This window comes from Convolutriloba macropyga, unplaced genomic scaffold (assembly GCF_964194025.1).
Source record: "Convolutriloba macropyga unplaced genomic scaffold, txConMacr16.3 SCAFFOLD_3456, whole genome shotgun sequence".
In the NCBI taxonomy this organism is placed as follows: domain Eukaryota; kingdom Metazoa; phylum Xenacoelomorpha; order Acoela; family Convolutidae; genus Convolutriloba; species Convolutriloba macropyga.
Window position 1 is genome coordinate 8,684 of NW_027452271.1, and position 15,662 is coordinate 24,345.

Here is a 15,662-nt window from a genome sequence, read left to right on the forward strand (position 1 = left end):
GAAGTCAAAATTCAAGTCATGAACAAACTTGCTTTCTGCTAAAAAAAAACCTGTAGAATCTCAATACTCCTGTTCGAGTCGTAAAACAGACACACACGTTTACAATAATTGCTATGAACTTTGTTCAAGAGCGATTAAAAATATGACCTTTGTTTTTTAGTATTTTTTAAAAAATACTCTGATGCCTCACTTTAGAGACATTTAAAGTCAAGATATTGTTACCTCAACATTTTAAACAAAATGTTTATCGCAATAAAGTGCCTTCTGCTGAAATAATTCTGCAAGTTAGTACAAAAAATTTTTAATGCTTAAAAATAAATTCTAGTAACTCTCAAAACTATCCACAACTCAATTACATTTAGATTATTATCAGTTAACATAACTGACGAAATATCGGTCAAAGCAAACTGGAGTCTATCGACGAACTAGATGCGAAGTCTGATAAAGCTGAGTGACTCGAACATCCCTTGGACGATTGAAAGCTTCCCGAGAAATTCTCATTCGTTGGACCACACGAGGGCGAATTCAATCTCTCGCCTGATGAGCATCTGGCTGTGTTCGGGTCTTGTTGCTGTTGCATTTCTTTCATGTTTTTCAGTTCGCCTTCCAATTGGTAGATCCGATCAGCTAAGAACTGGGCCGAAAGACGTTTGTGAAATAACTCTTCTGTTCTATCACGCAGCTGAAACAGTAGGTTTTTTGGAAATGTACCTGGTTAAATATATTTACATTCCTTATTTCCATACCTAATTATTTCGTGTTTTGTAGTCATCTTTAAAACAGCATTTGAGTCTGTATAAAGCCTTAAATACTTGAGTCTGTATAAAGCCGATGCTGATTATTCATCGAAGTATATTGGGTCCAAGAGATTTCAGTTACTCGAATCTTATTGAATATCGGTGACTACAATAAGGATCACAACAATCTAAAGGATTCGTAAAGCTCCAAATCATTATCTTAATTGGCCATAATTGTTCCTAATGTTCATCTTGAAGAACCTAGTATTGCTGAAATTCTCTATGTAAAACCCCCGTAATTAAAAATGTTTGACTAGAAATTTTAGCAATTCATCTCGAGAAATTATTACTGCACGTCTTACCACGTCAATGATTAAAAAACTATCAAAATGGAATCTTACTGTTCGCAATCAATCTTAATGGCTCACTATTGAGACACTTTCTCATGTTATTAAAAATTGTTAAAAAGCATATCCTCTTGAGAAATTATTGTTAATTTCGTTACCATGTCAATAATGTTGAGCATGTAGTCCTGTGCAAACTGTCCATTACTACCACTACCACTGTTACTGTTGCTACTTTTCCCTTCCTCCTTTTTGGTGCCACTCGACAAGGAAGTAGTGGAGGAGGAACATGGCCTACCCTCCATCATCATGTTGCCTGAAAACAGCCAAATCTTAAGCGCTGTCCAGATCCCATCGATTATGATTCGCTGTTCATTCTAATAAGCATAGCCACTAGATTGTCAGAAAAGAGCTGCAAAACTAAATAGAGCCGACAAATTGACGGAAAACAATCAACATTGCCCCGCTTGACTCATCGGGATAGAAAGAGAAATTGACAGAAAATTTCAAAGTGTCAAGAAGTTCCAATCTGGTGTGGTTTGTGTTTCAACTTAAGCTTATTTGAGGTGAGCATGAGGTCAAGCAGAAGCAGGGGACGGTGAGCGTCTGTTCGGGTTTAAAGTGGGGTGGTGGAAGAGGGGTTAAAGGGGGAGGGGTGAAACTCCCAAGAACCGCCTCATTTTAGTGGGCCTCCATTAAGGCCACATGATCACTACTCAGAAGTTACCTGGCTGTGAAGTGTTGATCTGTTTGTTGAGGATGGCCACAAATATCTTTCTATTTCTCTCCAATTGCGTCTCAAAAGCATTCCTATACAGATCTATGATCTTCAGGTTGTCATCTTGTTTATCCTTTAACTCCTTCACCTGAGCAACACAATCAAGGCTGTTCAACATCAAATACGAAGTACACCTCTCAACATTTATCAGACAAAGTTTGGAAGCTCAAAATGACCTAGCATTATACTTCCGAGATCTTTATAATAAAGCTGATAGAAGAATTCGCAGATATCAAGCCTCGTTATATATATTTACCTCGTTTCAAACTCTTTTCAGAAAAAAGAAAATGCGCAACGGAACTAATTAATAGGTAAATCGATTGAAGAATAAAAGGTTTATCGCATTTATACAATTTAGCTTTACAATTTTTGTCAAATAACGAGATCCAAACTGATTGGCTAGTAATCACAACCTGAAATCATCAATTTTGTACTGCTCCTTTGAGCACAATTGTCAAACAGTGAAGCATCTCTAACTGTTCATATGACGTCCTTTTGAGCTTCAAATTCGGCAAAAGTGATCTCTTCCGGTAAATAGACCCACCTTATTTTTCAGATGCTTGATCTCCCGGCGACTATTTACAAGCGACCAAGCACACCTACAAGGGTGCACGTGATTACTAATCTGGTTCGTCAATCCTCCCATAACTGGATCCATCCCCGGCATTCCCATCCCAATCCCAAACGTTCCAGGCACAGTCGCTGGACTATTATTGACACCTTTGGTTCCGATGCCAGAACTGTTGCAGTTACAAGCACCCAATACTGACATCTCCTGTGGCGTCAGGTGGTATGTATCACTCTCCGCCATCGAAGAAGTCGCTAGATTGCGTTCACTGCTTGACATTTGCATGAGACATAGCAGCTCCCGTTTTTCTTGTCTCATCACTGAAAATAAAAACAAACTACTACAGTAGCACCAATAGCTCTTTTGAATCACCAGGTTACTTGCAAAAATTTTTTATGATTCATAACCGAGTTTGAGAGTTTCAAAATATAGAGAATTGGTCATCTTTTTGTCCATATAGTAGTAGTAGTGCAGGATTTAGAGTAAGACTCTTGGGTTTTCACCCAATTTACAGTTCAGATCAGTTTAATTTTCTTCAGTATGTTGCAGTTTCCACATCTGCAAATCACTCTCCATGTGCATTTGTTCTCTTCCATATAATGATTTGTGAAAAAATTCCAGTATATTTTCTGTAAAGTAATTTTGTTTAGGGTCTTTCCATAATCATTCGCAACTCTAGAAACGTAATTGAAGAGCAATTTCGTTCTTCTAAAAAAGTTATCGATAGTTTTGTTAAGTCTCGCTTTGTGATTTGATATTCGCCCCGTTCAGTCTGACGTGCTGTTTCTACTGCTTCTTTAATATCGTTAATAACTACATCATAATCCCCTCGAAAAATGGACAATAGAAACAAAAGATCGTGCATTTCTACATAGAGACTCAGTGGTAACAGTTTTAAGGTCACTAATTTATAGCTTAATTGTTGTGATAAACTTATTAAATAGAGATGTCAAATGAGACAGAGGCCAATGATCTTCCCAACTTGAGATTTCTAGATCAAACCCCTATTCTGAACAAACAGGACGCGAAGCGGGCCAAACCTGATTCAAGTCCAAGTTCAGATACCTTCGATGAAAATTTATTTTTTATCTAAAATTGACAAAATGCTCGAAAGCCGTATCAGCAGCATCATTCCTGCTTGTATTAGTCAAATTATCACTCAAGTTCGAACGGAAATTCAAGTAGCTATTCCAAGTGCAGTGAAGCAAGCAGTAGAACAGGTCAAAGAGGAAATGAAAGCCGAAATTATCAAGCATATTGAGGACGACCTTTACTATCAAGAAGAACGCTGCAATGTAGCCGCAATGTCCCAAGCCGAAACTGTTGAAAATTATACAAGAAGGGACAACATCCGTATTAGTGGCGTTCAGGAAGACTCAGATCATACTGGTAATCGAAACGTACCAGAGAAAGATTCCGTGACCATCAAAAAAGTTATTGAAGTTGCAACATCAATAGAAGTGGAAGTCGACGAAAGGGACATCTCAACGGCACATAGACTCCCAGGCAGGAAAGCGGGTAAACGCGTTATTATTGCCCATTTTGCTAGACGGTTGGTGAAAACTCAGAAACAAAAAGAAGTTGTCGGAAGTAATGTGAGAATCTTCGAAGACATATCACCTGCTAGAGCAAAGTTTCTGGCAATGATGAAAAGAGATCCTAGGGTTGAATCAGCCTGGACAAGGGAAGGCACGATTTTTTACCTCTGGAAAAAAAACAAAAGAGTGTACAGAGTGTTTGATTTGCTTGAAGCAGTCAGGAACCTGAATTATAATTTTTCAGACTTTGTTAAATGTTTCCAACCATCCCATAGCAATATTTTTCCCACCTCCTCGTGCAGTGACTTCACCTAAAACTAAAACTTCAAATTCCTGTTCACTTACAATTCTAAATTTAAACGTTCGCTCCTTAAAAAGACATATAGAGGACCTGGAAGCACTTTACATAGTCTTGAGTCTCCACCTGATATTCTTTGCTTGACTGAAACTTGGCTATCTAAAAACGACGACCCAAAATCACTACTGGTAACTGGTTACCAAAATGTAGCTTCAAAAGTTCGTGACTCAAAAGGTGGTGGCATTATGATTCAACTAACAGCTAACTGCTCTATTCAAAAAGAACTGGATTGCGTGATCGAGGAGTCTTTATCTGCGACCATAGAAAAACAAGGTTACGAGTTCCGGCTAGTGGTAATATACAACAAACCAAGACCCAATAAACTTGATTTTGTGGACTTAGTAGAAGAAGTTTTGGGAAATTTAAATTCCAAATGCGCTTGCCAACTGTAATATGTGGGGATATTAACATTGATACGATGAAACAAAATTTGCTCACGAAAAAATATAAAAACTCTATTCATTCAAATGGTTTTTTTTATAACACCCAATAAACCCACCCGTGTCACAGAAAAAACTTGCTTAGACCACTTCAAAATTTTCAAAATTTGATAGGGAATGTTCACATACTTGAAAATCAAAGCTTTTCAGACCATTTTCCTGCTACGTTGAAGTGGACAGTGAAAGCAAATGACCTGGAAAGCAAAATTGTAAGGGATACATCATTTCTTCGTAACTTCAGTATTGTTGAAAAATACTTATCTGCCTTGAGTCACGAACTTTGTTATGCTTTTTCAGCATACAGTGGTTGTGCAAATTCATGCTTTAGTGCCTTTCATCACATTTTTTAACCGTTACTGAGCAGTACGCTCCACTAAAACGTATCACCCCGCACAATCGAAATTCTACACCTAAATGGTTCGACAACAAAATAAAAAAAATACGTACGCAGCGGAATCTTATTCACAGGAAATGGAAAGCAGACAAGTCAAATGGCTCTCTGCGCAAGAAGTTTACAGATATTACACTTCAATTAGAAAAAAGTATTAAACAGCGAAAAAGGTTTATTATCGAAACATGTTCGAAAAATGTATCGGAGACTCAAGACAAACATTCAAACTTTTAAATGAGCCGTCAGGAAAACATTTGGTAGATAATGCAGTTCCAAAGCTTTCCTCTTGCATGTCGGATACTGCACCTAACTCATCTAATCTTCAAGTAGCTGAGAAATTTAATGAGTTTTTTGCTAGTATTGGCAAAAATATTCAGCGTAGTATTCCTTCCGAGGCAGTCACACCCCTGACTGATGTTAATATGTCATTGAGAGTATATCCAGTTTCTGATACTGAAATAAGTGCAATTATTGATTCACTTCCGGACAAATCTTCATCCGGTGAAGATGAGATTAGTAATATTGTAGTTAAGACAACAAAATCTGTTGTCACGAAATACCTCACATCGTTAATTAATCAATCATTTCGTGAAGGGATTTTTCCCACTGAGCTCAAAAAAGCAAAAGTCATTCCATTGCATAAAGAGGGATCAAGACTAGAAGAGAACAATTATAGGCCAATTTCTCTGTTAAATGTTTGGAGTAAAATAAACGAGCGGGCAATGTTCTCTAGAATTTACGAATACCTGGAACATTTTAATCTTCTCTATCGCAAGCAATTTGTTTTTCGCAAAAAGCATTCCACCATAGATGCATTGGCAGAATTAACTGAAAGAATAAGAGTAAGCCAATTCAAAGTTGTCAACTTTTTTCTGGTTCTACAGAAGGCATTTGATACACTAGATCATCAAATTTTGCTCCGTAAGCTAGAAAGTTATGGTATTCGTCATAAGTGCCTAGAATGGTGTAAAAGCTATTTATCTAATAGAGCTCAGAGAGTTTTCGTGGCCGGTGTGACATCAACTTCGTAAAAATAACTTGTGGTGTCCCTCAGGGCTCCATACTTGGACCACTGTTGTTTTTAATTGATAAAAACGATTTACGAAGTGTGTGTAATCAACTTAGTGTCCATCTTTTTGCTGACGACACCAACTTTTGAATCTTAGGCTGCTCAAGAATAGCTATCCAAGATGACTTAGATAGTGTAGCCGCTTGGTTAAATGCAAATAAACTTAGGCTCAATATGCTAAAAACGGTTCAATTAAATTTAAAAACAAGTGCTTCCAGTGAGCGATTCCACATCGCATCAGAAGAAATTAAATTGGAACCATCATGTAAATATTTAGGCATAATAGTTGATTCAAAGTTGTTGTTTAGTTCTCATATAGATCTTGTCATAGGAAGACTTAGTAGGCAATGTGGTATAATATCAAAATTAAGACACTTCGCTCCAAGGTACCAGTTAATAGAATATTACAGTGTCATATGTCCTATCATACAATATGGAATTTTGGTGTATGGATGCTCTAGCATCACGTCTTAAGCTCCAATCCATCTGCTACTGAAGAAAATTCTTAAATTAATTTACTTTAAGAGTCGGTTCGACCAAAGCCAAGATCTATTCTGTGCAAACAAAATTCTAACAGTTTTTGAATTATATGTATAGGAGCTGCTTAAGTTTGTTTTAAAATCGATTAACAGTTTCCATGCCGAAGACTATCCAAACAGTATGTTTCAGTTTGAAAGACATATTTTAACAACAAGACGAGCAAAACACATGTTACTAAAAGTGCCGTTATGAAGATCTAAATTGGAGCAAAAATCGATAAGTCGTCGGGCTTCAACATTATTCAATGTTTTGAAAATTCAAGGACTCTTGCCTGACTCTATCGGGAGCTCAACCTATAGCCAAATATCAATGACCTATCATAATTTAAAAGAATCTTATATTCTTGGAAATGAGGAACTCATTCGAAAAGTGTTTTTCTGCTAAATTTCCAGAACCCTGTAATTCTAGATGCTTCCTTTATAAAATATGGAAAATCTACGCGAAAATTGTGGCGGTGCCTTCGTAGAAGACACCGCGATTCATTTTGCAGTCAAAATCTGATTTTTCTAAATTCTAAAGATAGTTCTTAACAATGTTTCTTCAATTCGAGTTTTTTTTATATAAAGAACTTATTTTTCTCTTCTTTTTTCAAAGTTGGAGAAGTCTGGATGTTCGCTTGAGCATGCAAAAATATGCCTTAGAAGAGGGCATCTAGTAGTGAATTGTTCAAAGTTACCATTCAAGTTCTGTGTTATGTTTTTGAATCATTGCTAAGAAATGAAAAAGAAAGAAAAAAATTTCTGAAAAATGTTAATAAGTTTATCATCTATGTTGCATACATCTGGGCACGCTGTGAAAAAGGTCAAACGATCTCGTTGCGTGTCCTTTCCTTGCTTGAAGATAAATAATACTATGCTGATCATTCTGCTGTACTTTGCCATTCTATTGTAAACTTCGTTGTTTTTCTTTTTTTTTCTACTAAATCTATGCTGTTCTGTATTTATACTTTACAAGCGAGGATAAATTAACTCTCTCTCTCTCTCTCTCTCTCTCTCTAAGCGATTCCGGTAGTTCTGATTTGAGTAGAGTATCCATTTCGTTGCATGGTGTTCGACTTTTTCAAATTCGTGGAGGTTACTTCTACTTGGTAGCCACGTTTGAGAGGCATAGACGGCAATCGGCACAACATATCCAGTGTATGCGTTTAATTTCACTTTCCAGTCACATGAGCATGACAAATTACGTTTTATTTGAAAGGGTGCGCCCATTGCTTCCCTAGACCTACTGAGGCAATTTTCATTCCAGCTTAAGTTTTACTCGATGATGAGTCCCAAATCACGTTGAGACTTGACTGATTCGAGATCTTTCTCCCCAATTTTTGCCTTGATGCTCCCTTTTATGTTAGGTATATGAGATTTCTTTGTATTTAGTTTCATTTTGTTGGTCTCAAGCCATTTCTGAATAGTTTCTGTTTCCTTATGTCATTTTGGTTGCGCGTTATCACTTTAAAATCATCAGCGTAACCGCAGCTTTCAACTTCCTGCATCATTTCGGGCAAGTCATTGATGAACAGGAGAAATAGAAGTGGCCCAAGAATTGACCCTTGCGGTACATTGCTTGTGACATTTTGGAGCGAAGCTTTTGGTCGTTTAATTGAACAAATTGCTTTCTGTTTGAGAGATACGACTTTATTAGTCCCCATATTGTTCCACCAATTCCAAGAAATTTTAATTTTTGAAGTAAGACGAAATGCGAAACAGGGTCAAAGGCTTTGGCGAAATCAAGATATAGCACACTTAATTCTCTAGTTGCATCAAGATCGTTGTATTCAAAAATTTGATCTAGAAAACTGATTAACTGAAGTGTGGCAGATCGTCGCTTTCTAAAACCGTACTGACTTGGGTGCAACTTTCTTTCAAAAAAAGTAGTAAATTTTGTCAAAAATCAGTTTTTCAAAAACTTTTGAGGAACAGCAAAGGAGACTTATCGGCCGATAACATGTCACATCAGCCTTGCTACCTTCTTTAAAGATTGGCGTTACCTGGCCTATTTTCCAATATGCAGGAAACCACTGTTTGTTTATGCATGTCTGGAAGAGTAATTTCATTGATTTACACAAAGTTTTGTGGCATTTCTTTAATATGAGGTTCCCAATTCGATCCGGTGGACTTGTCTGGATTTAGATCACATAAAATATCGCTGATTTGCTTTTCGCTACATGTCAGTTTATTTAAACTCACATTAGTATTCGTAGTTGTTACTCTTTCACACTCGCTCAATACTGAAACGAAATACCGATTGAATAGTTCTGCCTTTTCCTTGTCAACGAACGTCTCCTCATTATTTAATTTTACTGTTGGTGGTATCAAGGCAGTCTTCCTGATGCATTTCAGATATTTTTGAATCTTACTAAACTTTCTCTTCAAAAACCGATTTCTCGAAATCTCGTAAGTCATTGTTACTCGACTGTTTGATTTGCTTTCTAGCCTTTTCAATTTAATCAAATTGCTTAGAGAGCATTTAGATTGTTTTTTGAGTGTATTCAGTCGTTTGATTTAATTTGATGTAAAACTTGAAATAATATGCTTCTCGGACGAAGTAAGATACATTTTCTGACATCAAAACCACAACAAAAAAAACTCATGCGGAGATTCACAGAAAGTAATTTTTATTTCTTACAGCTGAACCATTAATCTTACCACTGTTCTCTCTCTGTATACATTTGAGTTCAGTCTGTGTGCGCTGTAGTGCCGTGTGCAGCTGCATGTTCTCCCTTTCCAGTCTCTGCAGTCTAGTTGCCCAACCCTCCTGACTCTGGCCCACTTGGTAGTCTCGCACCTCAAACTCCCACTTCACCTCTTCCAGCTCCTTAATCAACAACACCTTTGCAAATAATCAATTTATCAGTTAACATTCAATTCATCATTTATACCAGACACTCATTTCCCATTACAGCGCCACGAAATTATAGATGCACTTAACAGCAAACCCAAATACAGTATACGGTACTCTATTTAGCCACTCCCGAGCGGTTCATGGGACGTGACATGGACCCATCGCATGAGATTACATTACCGGGGTAAGCAAATAATGAGTGTGATACAAACATACTTGCAATATAAACTTCTATTTTGCATTCTGGGGTCTAGAAAATAAACCACCACACAATTTTAGATAGGAAATAAACCACCACGGATAAACCCTCATTTTAAATTTGAATTTTGGTTGTGATATGATCGGTGATGATAGTTCATATCAAGTCCCACGGGCCGCTAAGGCATGGCCAAACGCGCGAAATGCCGGGCTCCGTACTTGTCATTTAGGGTTTTCCTGGGGGTTTACTTCCTATCTGAAAATAAGTGGGGTTTGTTTCAGGGGGTTTTCCCCGAAACCAGCATTCTAACTATCGAATACAAATATCAGAAGGGCAATTGGGGTAATTTGGCATTGGATAAAATGTCATACATCCCAGAAATTGATAAAACATACCCGGCAGATTGCCGGAAAATAGCCGCCGTTGATTCCAATAAGCATGATTGGGATTGAAATAACAGAAGATATTGAAAAAAAAAGATTTTTGTGCAAAAACATTTTTTAAGTCCGATTTATTTTGATGGCATTTCGTGGTTGAACATACTTCTGTTTTAGAGAGAGGCTACAGGGGCTACTATCAATACCAATAAGCATTAGAGATGGTAACTAAGACTTATAGGAACGACGTTCAATTAGCGGGCATCTAAAATTGGGCTTTATGGGTTTATCCCGTTTCTACTTCTGACTTCAATTTTTTATACTGACTCTGTTCATTTTGAATTGCTTTGCTGAGCAACTGATGTTCAAAATCACTTTTAGCAGAATGAGAGAAGAGAGAAACTAGCCTAGAGAAGTCAAAAAGATTTCACGCAAAATGTTGAAAAGGCGGCAAAATGAGGTAAAGCGAAACATTTTTTTATTCGACGAAGTAAAAAAAAATAGGAGCGCTATAATAGCCGGCTGAGAAGATGAGGGCGGCTATTAAAAATATACAATTATCTTCAGTACCTTTTCCAGTTTCTTGCAATTAGTGTCGAGATTCTTGCACGTGTCGTACTCCATCTGGTGAGCCCTATTTGCCTGGTCTAACTGCAACTGTAGTATCTGAATGGCATCGTGTTTGCTGTCCAACTGCTGACATCGCACACTCAAGTCACACTTGAGACGCTCAACCTCCTGAAAATTATAATTTAGGCGCATATGGTCATATGGAGAAATTGGATGCATATAATTGATTATTAAACTTGTTAAAAGTTGGCTAGAACCTCAACGCTCTACTACAGTTTGGAATCCACACTTCAAATTGCGTCAATATAGGTTATTATAAACTTCTAACTCTGCCGAAGTTTACATCAATTTCGGCAGACTTTTCATTTGACTTTTAGTAGTAAACTTCTGCCATTTGTGAATGAGAGAGAAATTTAGATCACGCAAAATGAGAAAGTCAAGAGCGTAAAGTCACTCGAAAGGTCAAAACGGTCAAGTGAAAATAACGGTCACGTTTACAATAATTGCTTCAAACTTCGTTCGAGAGTAATTAACAATATCCTGAATAATATTTAATGGAAGAACTAAAAACAAATTATATGGATGTCATCGGATACAGTATGTGCGCTTTAATCACTGAGCAGTACACTTCAAAGGACTGGCAGAACTATGGAAACTATAGGACAAACGAGTTGGAACTCAGGTTGAAACTACACAGCTTCAGCTCTAAAGATTTTTTGGACACCGAAGTTCCCTTAAGAATTGGAGCCCCTGGTGGTTTTCCCCACTGTCGCACGAAAGTTTGCGTATCTGGAGTTCACTCCTAAAAAATTTCTTCCAATTTTATGGGCGCTCTATTGTTAAAATTGCTAGCTTTTCTAATATACGTAAATTTCTAGCATCAAACTCAAACAATTGAATGTTCATCTATAATTTTTATTACAAAAAATTTGCTAAAATTTTGAACACAATTACAAAAAAACCATTTTTGCTCCAAAACATTTTCTATTTGGCCAAACAGCTTCGTTGGTTAGATCATGAAATCTTTAGCATTCAAATTAACGTTTTTGGTGCGAGCTCCCTTAGCTGTTGACACAGTAACATCAGTCGCCTTTAAATTCACTATTCAAGCGGTATCGTAAATTTGTTCAAAGCATCTGTTGCTCGATATTCAATAATTTTCCTTCCAGTTGACCTTCCGTGACTTTTAACAATTCTACTGCAATTCATAAAATAAGCGATCAATAAACGCATAAAAATAGTAAAACATAAGCCTTAACGTCAGGCGATTGCTCTCAGACAAACGGCAGGCGTTTAGCTTCTCTAGAAGTCAGTTGGGGCTTAGGGATGCTAGCGTTAAAGGGGCTGAGAAGAGTACGGGGTGGGGGGAAGTCAAGCGTTGGAGGGGGTGGGGTTGGGGGGGGGGGGGGGGGGCTGGACGAGAGGTGGTCCAAATTGGCAGGTGGGGGGGGGGGGGGTTGACGGTGGGAGCGTTGGGGGCGGGGTGACTGAGGGGTCAAAAGTTTTAAGAATAAGAACTGCCCTCTACACCATGAAATTGTCTCCTCAAAACAATTTTGGTTAATCGCATACTTAGAGACTAGTAAGCCATACGCCTCTAAGAGAGCTGCTCAGTCACTTGACGCCCTGCGGGATGTAATTGTTTATCCCCTTTTCGAGAACGAAAAGTTAAAGGGGTTAGACAAATAAAGGTTCAACGAAAAAACGCATAAAAGATCACAGGACATACCATTGCGAACAAGAAATGGGGGCAAAGTGAAGGTGACCAAATCGACAAAAACTGCCCTTTACACCACGAGCTGATCCACCACTTGATGTTCTCCGGTCTTTAGCGGTCTATCCCCTCTTTGAGGATGAAAAGTTAGAAGCGGTAGACGAAAAATAAAAGAAAGAAAAAGAAATCGCTTAAAACTACAAGCCTATTAAGATTGCTAAAAAAATTGTTTACAAAAAGTTAATCAAGAAACAGATAGATAGAAAGTTGAAAAAGCTATCGACGCCGCTCAAACTGCTATGTAAAAAACACTCAGCGGTAAAATAATAAAGCTGGTTAAAATTCATTGCGCAGAAGCCTTTTCATTAGGGACCTTTATTGCACTTATGAGTTCCTTTGACCTTAAACTAATTCAAATTAAACTCAAGTTTTAAAGTTCAACAGTCATTTATTGAGTGAGGTAAGTCATGTATGATCAAAATCCAATCACGCAAATGAGCTAAAAACATTGCTAGAAAGAGAGAGGGAGGGAGGGAGGGAGGGAGAGAGAGAGAGAGAGAGAGAGAGAGAGAGAGAGAGAGAGAGAAAGAAATGACGTCACGCGCGCAAATGACGTTGGTGAGAGGAAGATATCAGTCAGAAAAATTGACTTTTTCAGCTTTGCGGTGTGAACAAACGTAGAACGAAAAAGAGCTTCAGAGGACAAAACAAAAACCCAAGATCACTGCAATACAGCTCCGCTCAGCTTACAGCGATAAAAATAATCCGCACAAACAAAACATGACTTTATCAGAACAACCTTACTTAAAACAAAAACATAACATTGCCTGAACACTAAGTTTTGGAGCAACTAAACAACATAGCAACGATAGATAAATTAGCAGCGATAGCTTAGTACATCTGCATTTCTAAACAGACAATAAAAACAGACAAAATAAAAACTTTCTGCTTTAAATTAATTACTGAGATGTTATAATTTGATTAAGAATCTGCATAATTTATCTTGCTGCTATAAGGTGATCTCAAATAACATTCAATGAGAGTGACACACATTCAGTTGACCTTATCTCCTTGAATTAAAGTTAAAAAAAATTCCGAAAGTGAGGAAGCCATTTTCTAGAGTGAGGTCAGTGACGTGTGACTAAACGCTTATCACGCGAATAAACTAAACAAACTCGCTCCACTAGGAGTGAAAAATGACGTCAGGTAACCATTTCAGCCGAAACTGCATGAGTGAATGAACCAAAAGCTCACTCGAAGTGGTCGTGGCGTCATATGATTGTTACAAAAGTCTTGACGAAATAAAAAAAAAACCAAGAGAACGCCAATAATGGCACCAGCTATGACTTTGAGGTTATTTATAACACCCTCACTTAGTTGTACTCAACTCCAACGTTTTCTGCACCCTTAGTTAGTGATGCCTGATCAAAAGTTGCAAAATTATGGTTATCTAAAGCTGCAAATTTATGCAGCTGTATTAATTGTCCTCCAATCTCCAAATTCTCAATCTTTTGAACTAGTAGACGATGTAGAACTTTGCCAAAAGCTTTGGAAAAGTCAAATTAGAGCACGCTAATTTTTTCGATAGTTAGGTCATCACATTTTTTGCATAAAGAATCTAGAAAAAAGCAGAAGCTGGGTGTTAGGTGATCTATTTTTCCTAAACCCATACTGGTTTTTATGAGGTTTTGGTTTGAAAATGATCAAGTGTCGAAGACAAATATTTCGAATACCTTCGAGATACAAGACAGGCTACATATATGCTTATAGCATCTAACAATCGCTTTTTTCCCTCAATAAATATGAAAATTATTTGACTAACTATCCATTTAGAGGCTAATTTTTCTTTATTTATCTCTGCTTGAAAAAAGGAAGAGTGAATGGTTTGGAGTTTTAGCACAATTGTAGAAAGTTATATTTCCCATATTGTCGAGTCTGTTTAATTTGTTGACTTTCAGGTCATCAAGAAAATTGTTGATTTTATTTTCTTTTATATGATGGCGATTTAATTGTTTGAGGACAATGGACAAGAGCACCACAATTCCTCATCGCTTAGTATAGTGCGCATTAGTATAGTCGTTGCAGCAGCTCACACGGCTTTTAATGATTCTAATGTTGCTCTTTTCCCGAGGACAATTTCACAGGCTACAATGTGGCTTTGGATGGGCTTACCGCGACAGCATCGAGGAATTTCCTTTTCAGCACCATCATGTCCCCTTGTTTACCCATTCCACTTCCACCAACCCTTCCCCCAGCTCCACTAGATGACTCATCTCCAATATATTGCAGCACTGTGAACGGCAAATAAACATACGCCTACTGAAAACTATGAGCTGTTTCCTCTTTTGATTTTTATCAAATAAGTAAAGTCTGTGGGTATGAATGGGTAGAATGAAACCGATATAAAAGGAGATTATTAACAACTGATAGATCATTCAAGTGCCAAATATGGAAGCAAACAGAGTAAAAGTTGCTCAATGTACACCAGTACATCTAAAGATCTACGCCAGTAGTAGCAGTACTTACTTTCCTGAAGTTTGAAAGCTGTGCAATAGAATAAACTAAACTTCAATAGCACTTTCCATCAGTCAGTTAAAACATGATAGTGATGAAGTTCGTCTATTATTACATGTAAATACTTTTTTCACTGATAAAAAACTAATGGTCATAGAATGAGGTGATTGACATAATTTAGGACTAATAACTCGGACAAAACAAATGTTAAAATGAAAGTAAGCTTCAAGTTTTACCAGGTCAGAGTCAACAAGGTTCAACAAAAGCTGCATCAAGATGCTTTCTGTACAACAAACATAGCCGGCAGATTGCCGGAATAGCTGCGATAGAATAGACTTGCGTGCCATATAACAGAGATAGAAACAGATACAGATGTAAATTGAAAAAAAAATCGACGCCGCTCAAAAAACTAGGTAAAAAGATTCAGCGATAAATTAATAACGCTTGTTAAAATTCATTCCACAGAAGCCTCAGGGACCTTTACAGCACATATGAGTTCCTTTTACCTTAAACAAATTCAAATTAAACTGAAGTTTTAAAGTTCAAAAGTCATTTTATTGAGTGAGGTAAGTCACGTATGATCAAAATCTAATCACGCAAATAACCTAAAACCTTTTGCTAAAGCGAGTGAGAAATGACGTCACGCGCGCAAATGCCGTTAGTGAGAGGAAGAAGTCATTCAGAATATTT

General features: G+C 37.4%; 1 protein-coding gene across 1 annotated transcript; it reads right to left on the minus strand.

Annotated features, from left to right (window-relative positions):
- Positions 1-298: 298 nt before the first annotated feature.
- Positions 299-15,064, minus strand: LOC142357346 (coiled-coil domain-containing protein 125-like). Its single transcript, XM_075408995.1, has 8 exons — positions 14,985-15,064; positions 14,631-14,749; positions 10,745-10,912; positions 9,403-9,571; positions 2,404-2,747; positions 1,809-1,947; positions 1,243-1,397; positions 299-682 (listed from the first exon to the last, which is right to left on the minus strand). Coding segments are annotated over exons 1-8 (1,380 nt in total). The 5' UTR covers positions 14,986-15,064; the 3' UTR covers positions 299-397.
- Positions 15,065-15,662: the final 598 nt, after the last annotated feature.